Source organism: Amphimedon queenslandica, unplaced genomic scaffold (genome assembly GCF_000090795.2).
Source record: "Amphimedon queenslandica unplaced genomic scaffold, v1.1 AMPQUscaffold_13465, whole genome shotgun sequence".
Taxonomy (NCBI): Eukaryota; Metazoa; Porifera; class Demospongiae; order Haplosclerida; family Niphatidae; genus Amphimedon; species Amphimedon queenslandica.
The window spans coordinates 313,290-331,322 of record NW_003546299.1 but is presented as its reverse complement, the minus strand read 5'-3'; the positions used below and the strand labels follow the sequence as shown (position 1 = coordinate 331,322).

At 37.4% G+C, this 18,033-nt stretch overlaps 5 protein-coding genes and 2 long non-coding RNA genes across 8 annotated transcripts in view; 5 read left to right on the top strand and 2 right to left on the bottom strand.

The window, feature by feature from the left end:
* Positions 1–11: 11 nt before the first annotated feature.
* On the top strand, positions 12–2,678 carry LOC105312211 (uncharacterized). The gene is made up of 6 exons (XM_011404679.2): positions 12–102; positions 165–460; positions 899–1,279; positions 1,352–1,843; positions 1,958–2,186; positions 2,292–2,678. Exons 1-6 carry the CDS (start codon positions 60–62, stop codon positions 2,528–2,530), a joined length of 1,680 nt encoding a protein of 559 aa, XP_011402981.2. The 5' UTR covers positions 12–59; the 3' UTR covers positions 2,531–2,678.
* Positions 467–847, top strand: LOC109581064 (uncharacterized). Its single transcript, XR_002184477.1, has 2 exons — positions 467–650; positions 708–847. It is a non-coding gene; the product is annotated as an uncharacterized LOC109581064 (long non-coding RNA).
* Positions 2,679–2,827: 149 nt separating the features above from the next.
* Positions 2,828–7,418, bottom strand: LOC100634392 (transport and Golgi organization protein 6 homolog). 2 transcript variants are annotated; one of them, XM_019994829.1, is made up of 9 exons: positions 6,561–7,418; positions 6,351–6,490; positions 6,146–6,302; positions 6,034–6,101; positions 5,869–5,981; positions 4,174–4,885; positions 3,310–4,122; positions 3,148–3,261; positions 2,828–3,100 (listed from the first exon to the last, which is right to left on the bottom strand). In XM_019994829.1, exons 1-9 carry the CDS (start codon positions 7,387–7,389, stop codon positions 2,903–2,905), a joined length of 3,144 nt encoding a protein of 1,047 aa, XP_019850388.1. In that variant the 5' UTR covers positions 7,390–7,418; the 3' UTR covers positions 2,828–2,902. The 2 variants fall into 2 exon arrangements, with proteins under 2 accessions (XP_019850388.1, XP_019850389.1); XM_019994830.1 differs by having other exon boundaries at positions 2,992–3,108.
* Positions 7,419–7,544: 126 nt separating this feature from the next.
* LOC100634269 (RAD50-interacting protein 1-like) lies at positions 7,545–11,114 on the top strand. The gene is made up of 12 exons (XM_003385420.3): positions 7,545–7,678; positions 7,729–7,988; positions 8,071–8,247; positions 8,336–8,603; positions 8,663–8,776; positions 8,830–9,079; positions 9,149–9,295; positions 9,454–9,653; positions 9,720–9,976; positions 10,114–10,294; positions 10,359–10,483; positions 10,850–11,114. The coding sequence occupies exons 1-12, from the start codon at positions 7,559–7,561 to the stop codon at positions 11,040–11,042; spliced, it is 2,292 nt and encodes a 763-aa protein (XP_003385468.1). The 5' UTR covers positions 7,545–7,558; the 3' UTR covers positions 11,043–11,114.
* Positions 11,115–11,146: 32 nt separating this feature from the next.
* On the bottom strand, positions 11,147–16,399 carry LOC100634143 (regulator of G-protein signaling 7-like). Its single transcript, XM_019994821.1, has 17 exons — positions 16,094–16,399; positions 15,909–16,008; positions 15,029–15,076; positions 14,845–14,951; positions 14,739–14,790; positions 14,621–14,685; positions 14,273–14,349; positions 14,130–14,211; positions 13,961–14,032; positions 13,559–13,653; positions 13,142–13,255; positions 12,643–12,846; positions 12,434–12,545; positions 12,247–12,353; positions 12,094–12,196; positions 11,552–12,027; positions 11,147–11,496 (listed from the first exon to the last, which is right to left on the bottom strand). Exons 1-17 carry the CDS (start codon positions 16,313–16,315, stop codon positions 11,244–11,246), a joined length of 2,289 nt encoding a protein of 762 aa, XP_019850380.1. The 5' UTR covers positions 16,316–16,399; the 3' UTR covers positions 11,147–11,243.
* A 61-nt stretch (positions 16,400–16,460) lies between these two features.
* On the top strand, positions 16,461–16,947 carry LOC109581063 (uncharacterized). Its single transcript, XR_002184476.1, has 2 exons — positions 16,461–16,566; positions 16,613–16,947. It is a non-coding gene; the product is annotated as an uncharacterized LOC109581063 (long non-coding RNA).
* Positions 16,948–17,155: 208 nt separating this feature from the next.
* Positions 17,156–18,033, top strand: part of LOC100639982 (uncharacterized) — a 2,729-nt gene continuing 1,851 nt past the window's right edge. Inside the window, exons 1-3 of the mRNA XM_003385380.3 lie at positions 17,156–17,297; positions 17,784–17,797; positions 17,846–17,900. Coding sequence (XP_003385428.1) covers positions 17,288–17,297; positions 17,784–17,797; positions 17,846–17,900 — 79 coding nt within the window. The 5' untranslated portion in view covers positions 17,156–17,287. The remainder of the gene's footprint in view (positions 17,298–17,783; positions 17,798–17,845; positions 17,901–18,033) is intronic.

The window sequence follows — 18,033 nt, the reverse complement described above, 5'->3', positions numbered from 1 at the left end:
AATCGATCCCATATGTGCAGCTACACCTTCATTCAGTAGTAAGCTAGTCTCGAGGGAGTATGGTGTTCCGAACTCTATTCCTCCTTTTGGTTGGACTGATAGGTCAGTAGTCTTGCTAGTCAACAGGCAATACCTTTTAACTTGAACTTGTTCTTTTCTTTTAGCTACAGTTGCAGCCCAAGCTTGTACGAGCATCTCCTACACGTCAGCACTTCAGACTACTTGCACACCGCTGGACACCTGCAATGGTCTGTTCTGTTTCAATTCCTTGCGAAAGAGGAACGTCTCCTTTAGCGTACAGAGTTGCACTGACCCTGTGCTCGTCAATTACACCATACTTCATAGTGAGACTGGAGCCTTGATATCCACTAAACAGCTCAACGACACTTTTGTACTTGGCAATGCAACTCACCAGATGCATTGGAATATCAGTCGTAACGCATCACATCTCTTCATACAGGTACCACACAGTAAGATTCTTTTTGCCTCTTCTTTGCCCCTTTATCATACACTCGTTGTGGCTCGTCACCTTTGTGTTATGCATGCAGAGAGGATTATTATTGTTGTTATTATCCACTACTACTTTAAATGAGAGCATAACAAGATTACCTGGAATGTGCTTCAAAGAGCTATTTTATGTAAACTAAATTGTATGCATGTCCATCCAATAATTAGTTTTTGAGCTAATATTGTATTATCTTCAATAGTACTCAACCACCACATCATGTACCATGAACTGTACTAACTGAATCATTCCAATGACACTACACTCTGAATACTAATAATGTATTTTATATATAATTGCATTTGACATCTGTTTTTAAGGATTTATTTACAGTAACAATTACATTAATGTGTGTGAGTTAGTAACAACACATTTTGTCTCTCCTCCTCTCAGTCATACATTAGTGTAATGGGATCATTGTGGACGCTTGTACCAGAAACAATTGTCTTGCTCAATGCCTCGTATTGTCAATGTGAATCGGTACAAGACGTTATTGAAACTACACAAATGGAACTACCAGGCAATTCAGTTTGTTCCAACAACTCTAACTGTACAGGGATGCAGTGTGGATTAAATGTGCCTAATCTTGGACAGTACAACTTTGAGTCTGAAGTGGAACCATGTTCACATCCTCCAGGATTTATCCTCATTGTTACTAATTCTGCTGGGGCAATTATTTTTGATCAATATTTTAATACGTCAAGGGATACATTTGTAAGTATTCTTCCGCTGAGGGTGACCATCGTCCATAGAGAATACTCCATGCTGGTTTCTGTAAGTTTGAGAAATTAATTTTCTCCAAAATAAGCTACTTAGAATGCTTGCTAGACTTATTTTTTGTATTAGGTGACACTTAGAGTTTTTACTACCATCTACCACATTGTCCCTGAGAGTCAGATTATACTGGATAAATCACATTGTCCAGTATTATCCTCACCAAGCATGTCACTGATGCCCAGTACAATGATGATGATGACAAGTACTTTCATTAACATACAAACTACCACGACCAGCAGTGTAACACCAACTCCTATCACAAGCTCTGAGACTTGTTCTTCTTTGAGGAGTATTGCAAATCGTTCTCTCCTTCACCAGTGCAGTACCAATCCACAGTGTGATACCATTCAGTGTTCTGTGACTGGCTACAATAGCAATTTTCAGATACTGCCTTGTAATAACCCACCTGGTTTTCATGTGACTGTGTACGATCCTGATAACAATAAGATTTATGATGAGGTAGTGACTAATACAACAAGTATACCATTATCTGATGCAAATGGACTCTACTTGATGGTACTGATTGATAGGAATAAAGTCAATGATACTATCACATTGGAGGTATCAGCATACACATCAACTTATTCACATCTATACATGTGTATGTATGATGTATCACACAGTACTTAATAATTTTTTTGAACTAAGAAGTCATGCATGCTTTTGTTTGTGTAGGTGAAATTAAAGACTCCTTTTACTGAGAATGATGTAATACCAAAGACTGTCATACCACTAAACACTTGTCAACAGTGTTCCTCAGCTTCTTGTATCAGCTTGGCAACTTCAATGTCAAACTCAGCTTCAATGTCAACCTCAGCTTCAATGTCAAAATCAGCTTCAATGTCAAAATCAGCTTCAATGTCAAAATCAGCTTCAATGTCAATCATTGTACAAACTCCTACTGGTAAGATTATATTTCATTTGCTTTGAATTTAAGTGTTCGATAGTGGGCATTTATGATTATCATCTTTAAGTCCTTATATATATATTTTTTTATTTTGATTTTTAGCAAGGTCGGAGTCAGGAGCCATTACAACAGCAGTTGGAATATCAGTACCGATCATCTTGCTAATGATCATTATTGCCGTTTCTGTTGTTGGAGTTATTATAGTTGTTGTATTATTGAGACGTAAGCATGGAAGTAATACTCGACTTCGTTTTGCTTCAATGGGAGATGACGAAGTGATCATGACCCAGCCTGAAGATGGAGATTCACTTTCAGTCAACTCTGAATCTGCCAAACTTTGAGACACAAAAACACAAACATTCATTGTCCTTTCCTCCAATTAACCTCACCCTTTAAAATGCGAAGCAACTTTGTTGTCTGTAGGCAATAGAGTTGCTGCATGTTACCTTAAACAAATTATTTTGATTATAATAAAAAGATTATACTGTACATAACTATATAGTCGTAGATCTACTATCTGTGATAGTACTTTTTATAGTGATGATGTCATTTTCCTTATAATTTGCATTGGGTAGAAGTACATGCTAATTGTGGTCAGTATTATCTAACCAACCACAACACTGCATGTGCCTGGCACATTCTGCTTGAGAACTTTGAACTTTAGAAGTAATGTGTATTTAAGGAAGTGCTGTTCAGTAACTATTGTCATTGTTTCAATTAATGTGGTCTAGTACTGATATTTTCTTGCATAGTTTCTGAGAGTTGGGTGGTGGAAAGAGAATGAGTTTCATTACATCTCCCAGTTCTGCTAGGGCAGACTGTGCATGAGTCCTTGTGAGTTGGTCAGGATCTGACGATTCGCAAACCTTTAACATACGATAGAGACTCAACAGGGAACCTCCTTGAAGAACCTAAAACACTTATTTTAAAGTCAAGGAAATAATAATAGGCATTTTACTTTGTCAATATTTGTACCAAGTCCTTTAAAGAGATGCTTTGTAACACTAATGGCTCCACGTCTTACAGTCGGATCGCTATCAGTCTTTAATACTTTCTCCAAGCACTCAACAACCTACAGGATACATGTACATAAATAATAATTGGTCTCTATTTTCAGCACCTCATTTTCAACAGGAGTGAATGACCAGTGAAGACTGGAGCATATATCAGCTAGGTTTGACAAACCTGATGATCTGACGAGTGGATCACCGTGCTTGATATTTGAAAGAACAGCTGCCAGAAGAGACTCGGAATACTTTGGTAAAAGGTCTCCACATTCACGAGATGCCCTCACCAATCCTTCACCTAACTTAACCAGCCAGTCTATACTCTTACCTTCCAGAGTACCACAACTCGCTCTAGCTTTCCTTGCCTCATTAAATTGTGCATATTCATTGCACATGAGTGGTATTATTCTGTCTGGTACGAGAGAGGCTAGCTCCACCAGCCCTTGAATTGATGGCAGGTATATATAAGTGTCACTGTGACCCAAGTGTGTCAGAAACAGCTCGATTGTATGGTCAATGTGAGCAAGAGTTTCGCTGTCTTTTTTTCTTACAAGTTGACTCAGTTGCTGTAGGCCGTGACCCTTTACAGGAATGAGTGAGTCTTGTATGTCTTTCAAAGCTCTTGCATACAGTGTCTCATTGTTGTCAGTTGATCCAATCACTTCAATCAATGGCCTTGAAGCTCTTGCATTTGAAGAATGAAGAGAATCAACCTTCTCTTTGTCTAGAGTCTCTTCCCTTGTCTTCTTTTTTGTCATTTCAGTCACTCCTTCCGTCATTTTTTCGGACCAAACTGATCCCAGTGTGGCAATACATATCCTCAAGTCTTCAGCAAGCCCAGAGAGCTCCTCATTAGGACAGTGACACGCTAAAGATTCCAAATAAGGTAAGAGGCTTGTAAGAACTGATTGAAGTCTAGGATTAAGCTAAAAGGAGAGAGAGAGAGAGAATAAAATGAATGTACATGTACGTCATACCTTCTTTTCACTGGCCAGTATGGCTGACAGTAATCCAAATGCAATACTTAGAGTCACGTCACCTCCTGTTAGCAGTTCAGTCTCTTTCCCTTCCTCTTGTCTAGTGGAAATGGGCTTGTCTTTTTGATGGTAAATGCCATGAGATTTGACAAGTAATGCCAATGCTTGTACAGTTGATTGTAGGTCTAGTGTTTTTATAGTTTCTATGTCCATTCCCTCACAAAGAGAAGCTAGTAGATACAGTACCAGTGCATTAGAGAATGAAACTCCTTCACTGCTATGCATTGATGACCTCTCCCAGTCCAATAATGTCCTACTAGATGCTCCTTTCATTGGCTGAGCTGTCTCTTGCTTCTTTGTCTTTTGTAAGCCAGCTTCACTAGCTAATAGGTTTCCAATATATTCCATGCAGTATGTGAACAGTGTTGATTTTATTCCGGTTGATTTCAATTCTCCCTCTACAAGATCAGTGATGGCCGTTCCAATTTCTGACATTGTTTCAGAGGATGTTTTAGAAGAAACATTCATCTCTTCTTCTCTTGCAATAATCAAGTCTCCTCCTTTGGTGGATAATGTAATTTTGATGTCACTTCTCAGTGCTTTGAAGCGTTGTGTGTCTGTTTCGTGAATATGAAGGAGGAACTTCAGAAATTCTAACTGAGTAAGGCTGTCTGATAATTTGAAAGTGGAGATGAGACATTGCTTTGATTTTCTAATCAAAAAAAAATTATGATTAAACTTTCAGTGTCTCAGAAATATTAGAAATAAAGAAAAAATATCATTTGGCCAAAATTCAGATAACTTTGCAACTTAAAAAAATTCCTAAAAAATCCAATTTTAATCAGAACCAGCTCAAACTTTTTATGAAACATAAGTACATGTATATGTATCAGAAAAAATTATAAAAATGGAGATTTCTCACCTTTTCATTTTTGGTGAAATTTGGTCAAAATCCCTGTACTATAGTACAGGGACTTTGGCCCGATTTTTGAGCAAATTGAAAAATTCATAAAAAATCCAATTTTGATCGGAAGCAACTCAAACTTTCTACGCAACATAAGTACATGTATATGCATCATAAAAAATTATAAAAATGAAGATTTCTCAACTTTTCATTTTTGGTGAAATTTGGTCAAAATCCCTGTACTATAGTACAGGGACTTTGGCCCAATTTTTGAGCAAAGTAAAAAATTCATAAAAAATCCAATTTTGATCGGAAGCAACTCAAACTTTCTACGCAACATAAGTACATGTATATGCATCATAAAAAATTATAAAAATGAAGATTTCTCAACTTTTCATTTTTGGTGAAATTTGGTCAAAATCCCTGTACTATAGTACAGGGACTTTGGCCCGATTTTTGAGCAAAGTAAAAAATTCATAAAAAATCCAATTTTGATCGGAAGCAACTCAAACTTTCTACGCAACATAAGTACATGTATATGTATCAGAAAAAATTATTAAAATGGAGATTTCTCAACTTTTCATTTTTGGTGAAACTTGGTTAAAATCCCTGTACTATAGTACAGGGACTTTGGCCAAATCTAAAAGTCTCAATTTTGATCAGAATCAGTTCAAACTTTCTATGAAGCATAATGATAAATACATAATAATTATACATTAGTAAATGAGGCTTAAAAATAATATTTAGTACTTAGTACAAAAAGAAATGAATTGAGGGACTAGGGAGTGTACTTTGTGATTAGTGCCTCATATTTTCGTGTGCAGCTCCAAATATCAAAGAGAAGAGGTAAGTACTCTGCCAATGACGTCACTACAAGTGACGTTGGTTCAATAACTTCTAAGATCTAACAACAATAACTTTTTTAAAACTCATCATTAAAACAATGATAGCCTGACTCTATTTAAATTCTTAAGACAAATTTCCACTGAAGATGCCAATTGGGTAATATCTTGAAAATCTCCATCTAAAAAAATCAAAAAATTTTTATGATAAAAAATTTTTTGTTACCTTCAGTCAATACATATAGTGGCCTAAGTAGTGGAATCACAATGTACTTCATTGACAGATCATATTGCTTGGAGAGCATTTGTGTCACAGTGCAAACAGCAACTCTTAAAAAATGTCTACCAACCCCATCAGGAGGAAGACCGATAAGAGAGAGTATCTAAATTATATTTCCAAATGTGAAATGGAGACTTTATTTTTGCTTTACTTGAGGGCAGACAAGAGAGTAATATTTCTCAATGGATTCAGCTTGTAATGGACAGCTGGATAATATCTGAGCTATAGATTGGCACTTGTGCCAATTCTGAGAGGATTCAGTGACGCTCTCACTAACTAACCCATCATTGCCTAACAGAAATTTAATTGCAAAGAATTAATAATGGCAATAAAATAGATATTCATTTATTATTACACTAACCAGTTGAGGCTTCAAATATTCCTCGTAGAACAGATTGGACACCATTGGACTCCATCAGTACTCTTGAGAGATGCTCCCCACATGCTTTACGCAACCACAACAACCCAGACCTCCGAGTCCTTCCCATCACTTGCAGTGAGAGTAACTCCCTGACTAAGAGAGGACGAGGTAGAGCCTTTAGTAGGTTCTTTAAATGACTCTCAAATACTTCTGGATCTGAGAAAGACTTGGATACAACACGAGGAGTGGACGGAGATGGAGAGGCAGACTCAAGGAGTGGCTTGTAGATAATTTGGAACAGTCCAGCAAGAAGACCTGTTAGTAGTGTCTGGAGTATTATGGAGGAAAGCTCTTCTGAATCCAAGCAATCACAAAGAGAGTGGATGATAATACAAATGCGTTCACTCTTTACTGATTCAGGAATCAACTTAGTACTTGTGTTAATCCCAGTAGCAGAAGGACTGATGGGTCTTTTAGCATCAAGATATAAATGGAGACCAAGTGATAGTACAAACTGGCAAATTCCTTTAGTAGTTTTATTATCTGATAAACTAAGCATTGCTGCAGGGTCTCCTTCTAAAGATGGGCTGTTATTTATTGTGTTACGGAGGAGTAGTAATAATGCCAAACTCTCAAGCACAAATCCCCACTGATAATCTTCATCCCTCTGGTCTAATGGTAATTCCAGTTTGTATTTCAATTTTACGTCTTTAATGGCACTTGAGGTAAGAATAGGATTGCTCCTGGACTTCTTTAAATTGTATTGTATCCTCTCCATCCAACCAGAGGGTGCCAGCGGGTCAGGATCAGAAGATATCAGTTCTTTCATTGCAGATATGATGCTCTTTATTGTCGCCATGATCAAGATAATTTTTAACCCCATTAACATACATATGATAACATACCGCTGTTACACGTGGTTACCGTACATCTCCGTGCACTTTATCCATGTGCTTTCACGTGACTAAATGCTTTTGTAGCCTCACCCACATTTAACAATGGCGCTTTCTTCTGCAGATATCAACGAGTTTCTTGATGAAAATGTTGGCAGCAATTACAAGATATTACCAGACGTTTTGGAAAGACTCAAAAAAGAGAGAAAAATCCTTTCGAATCAAGTAAAATCAAACAACAATTCACATGATACTTTTTATAAATAAAATTTTAGCTTTCTGGTAGAGGAGAAGGAGCAGAAAAGGGTGACTGGCAGAAAGTCATGAGAGAGATCAGGCTAGCCATCACCGAGTTAGAGTCACTGAAAGGAAGAATACTTACCCTCAAAGAAGATATAACAACCGAAGAAGAAAAGATGAGAGAAGGAAAAGAAAATATTGGCATGAAGGAGCTTGTACCGCTACTGAAAGAACTTGATGAGATAGAGCGACTGAGAAAATATTTATTATGGATAAATAGAGTTCAAAAATTGAGGTAAAAGAATTGAGGCATAAAATGAAAAAGCATACGATATTATAATGTTGTTGTTGTTTTTGTTATTATTATTTTTTTTTAGTTCTAGAATTTTGTCCTGTGGAAGTAAAGATGGTGAGATAGAGGAGGCCATTAAAGATTTTGTGGAGTTAGTATCTGTTTCGGAGACTCTCTCATCCTCTTACTGCTCTAATCTTAAGATGCATGCAAGGACAATGTGTGAGAAGAGAAGAAACGAATTGAAAGAGAAAGTATCACAGTAAGATGATAACAATAATAATAATAATAACAATAATAATAATAATACTAAACATGATAATTTCTTTTATTCTTATTTATATTGTTAGTAATTTTGATGAGTTACTAAAGACAATTAACTGGCCTATCACAAAAGACACTTCAGCAAAGTCCCTTCAACTTTGGCAGCAAAAGCAAGTCCTCTTTGCAGCTAATTTCAAGCAACTCCTGGCCATCGATCAGACTGAGAGTGAAACTCGGGATATTCCAAAAATGGAGGACACTCTACCACTTCCTATTGATCTACTCTTATCTCCACTTCGTAAGAGATTCAAGTATCACTTTTGTGGAAACAGACAAACCAATTCAAAGGAAAAAGTGAGCAATCAACTACATGTATATGAATTATAAATTTTTTTTTTTAATTTTAACAATAGCCAGAGTGGTTTTTTACTCAAGTCTCAACGTGGATAACAGACCACACTCACTTTATAGAGACTGAAGTCCAACCCACTTTACTCGAGTGTTCCAAAATTAAAATAAATGCTAAGGTTACCAGTCAAAAAATAACACGATAGCCCGTCAATAATTAACTTTTTTATAGGTTGAATTTATTCGTGGTCTTTTACAAGAAATAGTCCAAAAGCTCCGTCATGATTTAGACCCCTCCCACCACTCCCAGGGCCAATGTCTGCTTGATGACGACTACCTCACGTCTCACCTGATTGACGAGCTCCTCTTATTTGAGAAAGAGCTGCACGAGGTACATCACTACCCTCTCCTCTATCCCAGCGTCATTCTTGTATTCCAAGACGAAGCTCCTCTTTGTCGCTGGCTGAATTTAGAGAGACAATGTGAGTTCATTGGTAGCTGGTCTAATTTTTGATGTCATAAAACTTTTTTGCCTGAATTTTAAATTTCAGTTGCTGCCGAAAGATTGAAAGTTATATCAGAGTCACCGACCTCATGGGATTCTCTATACACTGACAGACTAACTGATTCATCCACTAGTAGGGAATTGGTCCCTGAATGTGCTGAGAAACTAATGCAAATAATTGCTGGAATCACTGGTTAGTAGTATTAAAAATACATTTTATGTTTTTTGACTGTGGGGCCTCTATATAATGGGCATGTTCTTTATTTGGAGGTGTTTGCTATAGGGAGTGTCCATTAAGAGAGGCTATACTGTACACTGTACCCTCTCTCTCTCTTTCTCTCTCTCTTTTAGAAAGATTCAGATGCATTCCTTCTCTATACATAAGGCTCCAGTTCCTGCAGCTTCAGGTCGATCTCTTGTTAGAGTTCCAAAGAGATTTGGCTGATAATGTCAGCAAAGTCCAGTCCACCCCATTGAGTAATAGGTTCTCAGCCTACCTCAACGCAGCAGACTATATGGTCTCTCTACTACAGAAATGGGGAGAGGAGACCGTGAGCTTTCATTTGATTCTAAACTGATTAAAATCATGAATTTTTTTCTTTCTTTCTGCTGATTAGTTCTTTTTAGAGTTGCATTATTATACTCAGCAATTGAGATCAGACGACAAAAGATTCAGAAAAGGCGTGATTGGTGATGTACTCCGTCAGATTGAGTCACTCCGGAAGATTGATCATGATTATGCTCAACTTGAGGGAACTGCATTTGATACTGTGATTGAAGCATTCACGGGACTCGCTGAGAACATGAAGGAGAAACTAATAGGACATGTGACAAGGATTGCAAGGAGAAATATAGCTGATTATAAGAGAGAAAGGTGAGAGAGAGAGAGATCTAAAATGACAATAATAATCATGTTGCCATGCCTTAATTTTTCTAAAATTGGCTCTGGAATTTTGTTAATGCATATTGATGCTCTTGTACTTTGTAGAGATCTTGATTTCTTTTTTTCAGGTGGCATAATCTTACATTAATCAAAGGGATGTCGGAATTAGAAGTATCTCATTCTCTCAGTTTGTTTCTTCAGAAATTGCAATACACACTACACAGCATAAGAGCTTCTATCAATGCCTCACTCTTGGACGAGATCTTTGATAAAATTTGCACTTGTATCGACAATATATTTCTACAACAGGTGATGATAATAATAATATACACGTCTTTTACTGTCTTTTATGCCTCCTTCTTTCTCTCATTAGGTTATCTGTAGTAATAGTTTTAATGATGATGGTAGTTCGCAGTTACATTATGACATGTCACGTGTGCTGTCTCCACTCCTTTCTCAGTATATGAACAGACAAGCCACCAGCAATCCAATACTAAAGTAAACGATACCGTAACTTCATTGTTTCTATTGTAATAGCAACACATGTCATGTACATGTATGTTTGTGTAGGGGCTAAGTAGCATTTGGGGATGGGGCAATTTTTGTTCATTTGTACGTGTTTCTAAACTTTATATGTTGTGTGCAATGTGTAGTAAGTTTTGAGTTTTTTTTATGAATTTTTAAAGTTGCTCCAAAATCGGGCCAAAGACCATGTACTATGGTACAGTCTTCGGCCAAATTTCATCAAAAATGGCAAGGAGAGAATTCTTCATTTGATGTAGAATTTTGGGAGGATTCTGATTGAATTTGGATTTTGAAGGAATTTTTAATTTGCAATAGTAATCTCTTTGTAACACACTTTAGGACAGTTGATGCTGCCTGTCTATTGGATCATGATCCAGTTGCTATTCAATTGCTGCAGCATCTCTCAAGAGAAGCTCTGAATGGAGACAAGGAGGCTGAGGAAGAGATGTGGAAGACACTGAAGGCCTGGAACATTCATTCTCTTGATATTGCTCAAGTTTCCACCATTGCAAATTTGAGGATTGTTCAATAAAGAAAGGACTCAACTTAGGCAATTTTAATTTCACAAAAAAGTTTTAATATTAAAAATTCAAAAAATAATTATCGAGAAAGAAAAAATACAAAAATAAATGATTCAAAAAATATCAATAATTATTTAATTCCCTCACTTTCACGCAGTAAAGAGAGATAGAGAATGAATACAAACAGTACAAAAATACAAACAAACCCACAGTTAGTTACTTATCGCCGAGTGAATGCTGTCAGAGCTCGAGTAGAAATTATAATCAGGAGAAGGGACCGTAATGGTCACCATTGTTTGGGCAGCAACTTTAGCCTTTGAGACCCTCCGGTCCTTAGCAGCATAATGACCAGGGGAGAAGCTCTCTTCTTCTTCTAGCGGCTTGAATTTCGTGTGGAACTGATGGAGGTCTTCTATACTGATAGATTTCTTGCGATCAAGGGATGCAATATCCTGGTCAAACATGCTACAAGACAAATCAAATAAATGTATAGAGTGGGTACGGTATGTTAGCGGCTTACTCTGAGGACACTTTGAGTGACATTAGTTGAGTTTGGAAGTCATGCCCCGGGACGTGGAGAGAAGTATTATCATCCTCGATCTGTGTGAGGTCATCCATGCTATGAGATTGTATGAGGGAGGTCCTAATGGCTCCTTTGAGCAGCTTGCATCTTGCTCTCTCTTTCTCTAACTCTGTCTCTTCATCGTCGTCCTCCTCTTTGAGGGCCCACAACACTTTCTCTTTCTCTGGCTCTTCTTTCTTTTTCTCTACCGGTGCTGTCTCTGTGAACGGGGCAGAAGGAGCAGAGACTCGGCGCTGTTTCTCATCTGGGTTATTCGGCCCAAGGGTGAGGTCAGATGATGGCGAAGTGAGTGCGTTCATAAATTCAAGCTCATTTGCTGATGCTGATGTGTCTCTGCCCCAGTTAGTGGCGCCAATGTTAACAAATAGATCTCCCATTGAGCTTCTACCGCTATTGCTCTTACTAATGCTTAGCTGTATGAGTATAAATATATATATGATAGAATCCAATACAGTAGGTAAGTATGATCATGTACTGACTTGTCTTCTAGTGAATCTTTCTGGGTGACATGGTGATACTATTGTGATTGGTGTAGCTTTCTCTAAACGACTTGTAGTCCGAGGAATTAACCTCTTGAAAAAACTACAAAAAACATTAATTCTAATTTCAAATTTTATGTCATGCTGTTGTACCCTTTTCCAAAGCTGCCTCCAGAGTGTGCAGTCTTTAATAGGACATCATAGTCTGTTTTCAGGAAACGTGGATAAATGTCATTCTTCATTAAGCTATACACTTGTTCCTAGGAAAGAAAGAATAACCTAATTAATTTTACTACTTCCTGAAGTGTATCTGATATCATTGACAGACTGGCAGACTGACCTGTGCAGCAGAGAAGGCATATCTTGAGGGGTTTTCCACATCTTTGCTAGCTTCCTCGAAAGCAGTAGCACTGAGATTAACCATATGTGAAGCACTTGGATCAATAAACTCACTAAGAGATAAAAAAAAAGCCAAGAGAAAGAAAGAGGAATGAGAGCAGATAAAGAAGATACAAAAATGCTTTATTGGCAATACATCCTGATGCTTACTCATATACTAGCCTCACAGAGCCAGGTATGGCAAACAGTGGTAATAGCTTTAGGTCAGTGCAGGCTTGCCAGAACTTTATGTTCTCAGAGCAATACTGTTTCTTACAGAACTGCTCGAATTTGTAGCGTCCGGTGACATCAGTTAGCATGTCGTGCAGGGAACATGCCCACAGCCTCAGCTGTCTCACTGTTGGGAATTCAACTCTATATATAATATAATAACAGAATAGGAAATATTTGGGCATTTCACTCTTTGTCCTCCCTCAACAAGAAATGCTGTGCATATTTCAACGTTGATATGCATAAAAAACATGACAGTTACTTTAGGTAATTGGATTCAGTTTCAAAAGTATCTAATTATAATTGCAATTACGTTATCAAAACAATAATGACATAACTTTACATCACAGAACCTCTTCGTACACTAATGACACATACATGTATTGCCACATTTATTTGATACACTAATTAGAATATCAATGAAGCTCCATTGACTCACAGTGATCTCCCGATGATCCACATTGCATCCTCTCCAGTGACCCAAGGGTTAGATGATTCGGGCGAGTGTAGCATTGGATCAAACTCTGCATACTTCTTACAATGACTGACTAGTCTGTAGGGAGAGACAGAACAGAGTCAGTTATATGCTGTTTATTGTTTTGAGAACTGGCCAGCAAGTGTTTGGTTGTATAGTAGCTGTTATACAATAATCATTATAATGTACACTTACATACACAAACAGACTGCTGACAATGTATTGGGATTAGACACTGTATTGGGATTAGACACTACATTCTTACTTACTGCATGGATGATCAACCAGTCACAATGCACGTTGTACATTATAATTGTTTTGAATGCATTGTTTTGTGTGTGTGTGCCCATATTCATGAAGCCATTAATTAGCTCTCCTTACCCTTCAAGTGATGTTGATAGCTTCATCCTCTTTAGCTCTTTCATCTCTTTCAATACACTGATCTCCTCTCTTAGGGCATCCTCTGTCAGAGGCACCTGGACATTAGATAGTAAAATGAATTCCTTGGGAATATGTATGGTTCCAGACAGCTAGTGTTTAGTGGGGATAAATCATAACAGGAAACAGGAATGCAGTGTTGGATAGTCATTAGGAGATGAGATAAGCTCAGAGTTGGGTGTGATGTCAAAACTGTATTATACACTACACACCCAACAGATAGTGATGTTGTATTCAATGTTATAAACAACATGGGTGTGTGTATATAATTACTGTCAAAGTATAACTATTTTCTATGCTGTGTCTTTATGTGATATTATGTACAGTACAGATGTGCTTCATTACTTGGTTATTGGTTCCTGTTTGTGTCATACAAAATCTCGAGAGAAGACAGTCAGTTACTCCCTTTCCTCCAGGCTACAAAGAGAGAGAGAGAGAGAGGAGGAGGGGGAGTAGTGAAAGAGGAAGGAGGAGAGGTGATAAAGTACACAACTGGTATATTAATGAAACTGACTGGCGGTCGTCTTAATCTCCAGAAAGCTCTCTCTTGGTTCTCCATTAGACTTCTGGCAATTTTCTTTTGTTCTTTTAATATTCTATAAACAAAATCAGATGAATCAAATTATTGAGCATGCGATCAATGAGATCTTATTGTACCTCGCTTCATCGCTTGCTCTATCATTCACATAGTCCCACTGAAGTATCAGCTTCTTTCTAATGTCACGAAGGTTTTCCTACAAAGAAGTAGACACATTCAATATACCATTCAATGATTCATACAAGAAGTATGTAGTAACTGGTAATCCTATCTGCACAGTGTACAATTACTATTCAACAGTTACTTTGCTGTTACACAGTAATTAACTTATTTATTAAATTGATCTGCCTCACAGTATGTAGTAATATTATTAGTGAATTAGCAAAATTATTAATCATTATAGTACGATTTAATATAGCTATATAAGGGTTATCTACTGAGAGGAGAGAGAGAGAGTTTAGTCTTACTAGTTCATGGTCGGCAAGTCGTAATCTGGTCTTGCTCCTTTTGATCTGTTTTACCAAATAAACAGCTACAGTAACAAAGAGGGTTATACTCTCTCCTTTATCTTATGTATACCCTTACCATATTCAAAATCTGAATCATCAAAGTTTTGAGAAGGCCACAGATGAGGTGTCTAGAAAGAAAATAAAAGCATCACAGACACTAGAGCGATAGATTCACGAGTTACCTGAAATCTGTAGAGTTCTCCGTCATCTCTAACAACTGGCTCAAGTCTCTCGACTGAATAAAAATAGCCGTGATTATAGAGCATGTTGGTTAAATGAAGTGCTTCATCTATAGGGAAAGAAGGAAAGATGGAAGAAGGAGGAGTGAGGATTATACGCTCAGTTACACAGAGTCGGTGCACTAACTTTTTGAGCAGGTGAATCTCTTCATAGTCCAATGAATCATGTCAGAACCTGCGGCAAGAAAAGAAAGTGAAAAAGAGGAAGAGAGTAAGATTAAATAATTAGAACGAAAGAGGAAGAGGAGATTGGGAGCAATTATGAGCAAGCCAGTCAAATGAAGTACATACTACGGTCAGTTACACAATAGTAATACTCTACACTTAAGTTTATACACTTTTAGTAATGAGTTACAAATGAAAATACTCACTATATAACAGTTATAGAACACTCACAAAGCAGTTTACATATAAAACATATCATGTTTATTATATGAAATACCAAGGAAATCAAACTCATAACATAATTAATGTTATATACTATATGACACACTTATCATCAACTGCAACAGACACTGAAAACAGCAAAAGACATAACATTATACCCCATTTGTACTATCAAGCCCATACATTAGAATACCCGGTGGTACATTTGTACATTAAAATACCCTATTCTAATTACTTGAAGTATGCACCAAGCTCAAGAATGTATGGGGCTTAGGTATGGGTATCAAATATAATAATGAGATAGGTTTCCAAACCTACTAATGAATGGGTATAGTCTCGCGTAGTTAGCCCCTATAATGGGTATGGGTCTACGAACTTCGAAGTATGTCATTTTGTATGGGTAATTGTGCCACTGGAATGATCTATGTTCAAGCATGTGTGTATGAGTCTATGACTGTGCATACAATTATTTACAGTTATGGCTCTGTGTGCTTATGAAATTTTGTGTACATTAAGAGGAGAACCTAAACCAGGAAAACATGACAAACTCGACGCAAATAAACTTTAGGAGGTATGCGTCACTTTATTGCACACACGACTGAGTACCTACGACTGAGTACCTGTAAAGACACTTGGGACAGCCGATAAGAGCTTGTTTCTGTGGGAACGAATGGGGACCCCTGTCTCTGAGTGCAGCATCTCCTGAATCATGTATTGCATCTGATAGAAAAGGGAGAGAGAGAGAAAGAGGGTGATTTCAGAATGATGTGAGAATTAGAAGTGGTTAGCACTTGGGTGAGTTTACCTTTTGATAAAAAATAGGTATACTACTCCCTTTGCTCCTGCTGTCATTGCCAGTCCCATCATGACCATTCTGCTGAAACTCTGCAGGGTCACTCAATAGTTGCCTGAACTCCCATTTATCGACGACTTTGGGTATAGAGACGGCAGCAGTCATTACCTTGTTGCTCGTGCTGGACGGGAGCGTGGAGCGACGATCGGAAACTCTGAAAGAAGCGGCCCTCATGCTGCCAAATAAGCTTTAAAACAAATAATACATGTTAAAATCATCAACCATTGTGCAGAGAAAGGATGGATGATAAATTAGCTCTAGTTTATTAACGTTAATGAAAATAACTCAACTCAACATGATCTTAATATCCTGCATTCTTTCATGTCTGATTTCAGTGATTTTGATTTGATCAGTATGATCACTTGATTTGATCCAAATCAACAGGCCCCATTCCTCTTGTTTCTCTTCTCTCTAGCCTCTATTAAGTAGGTTCTTATACATTTGATTCTCTACACTCACTCCTTTTCTTAGAATACAGAGAACTCTGGTAGCCTATCCATGCCTAAAGTAAAGCTCCATTACACGCTAGAGGGTGACACCTCTGTCATTGCTACTTTGTCAGCAAACATTAGTAAGATGGAGTTTATTTTCAGAGGTCTTCCCGGTGCACCTGAGAATTACAAGCCTACAAAGCTTGAGACAGCAGATGGATCACCAATAACAGATTATTCTTTACCACCACCTGACACTGTTTATGTTGTTGGCATTAAAGTGTAGCTTTCATTTTCTAGAAATTAATTTCTATATTTTTTTCCAATGATTCTAATTGTTTTATGCTCATTTTATAATGTGTCGCTGCAAGAGTACATTACAAATACCCTTATTTGTTATATACTGTTGGTCGCAGAGTTATTGGATAGATGTAGTATGTAGTAGATAGGTTTATTATGCTTTGATTAGTCCCCTTGATGACCAGACTGTAGTGTAGGGTGCTGTATTGAGCACAGAAAATAATTATCATGGTGAATTAGTAGAATTACAATAATGAGTTACTATGGTTAGTGATCGACCAATCAAATTCTACCCTCCCACGCAAAGGATTACAGCATCAACGGGGAAGAAAGCAAAAAAGCAGTTGCGCAAAACTGACTGACTCCTTGGCCCGTTAAGTTCAGCTAATCACTCACTCAGGACTAACAAGAAACCATGGCCTCTGGTGAGACACATTGACTTATTTTAGCGTGGCCCGCTCGGATTTGAAATGTATTGTGTTGGTTTTTATCATGTGCGAATGCTCTGTTTATATATCGCCGTTGTACAATGGATAGTGTGAATGCGTAAGACGATTCCTCCTTGCTCTAGCCTCTAAATAAAGTAGTGATGTATTTTAAATAGTGTGCTTGATGCTAAAAAATAAACTTTCTCGACAATACATGATATATGTAATTATAATGTGTTAACGAATAGGATTGTCACACCACAAAAAGTTCTTAAAAGTACAAATGTGCTAGACTCCACCTTCACCTCTTTTGAAATTTGTAGATTGTCTTTTGTTAATAATCTTGTTTGTAACAAGCCGTTGTTTTATCAAGCTATATATGTAAACACCTATCAATATTTTTTATAAAATTTCTGACCAGAATAGAAAAAATATTATTGAGATGCTTCTTTTTTAAATGTCATTTCTTTATTCTTTTTGTAGGTTATCCTCCCCAAGTAAGGCAATACTGTAGTGTAATTCTTATGTTGTGCTTATACTTATAGAATTACCAGCCGCCACCGCCAATGGGATATGCACCTGCTCCACAAAACTTTAAAAGTGAACACCTCAGTGACCACACCTTCCCACACTTCTGACCTCTAATTTACCTTTCCATTCTTCCCCCCCCCCTCCCTCTCTCTCTCTCTCTCTCTCTCTCTCTCTCTCTCTCTCTCTCTCTCTCTCTCTCTCT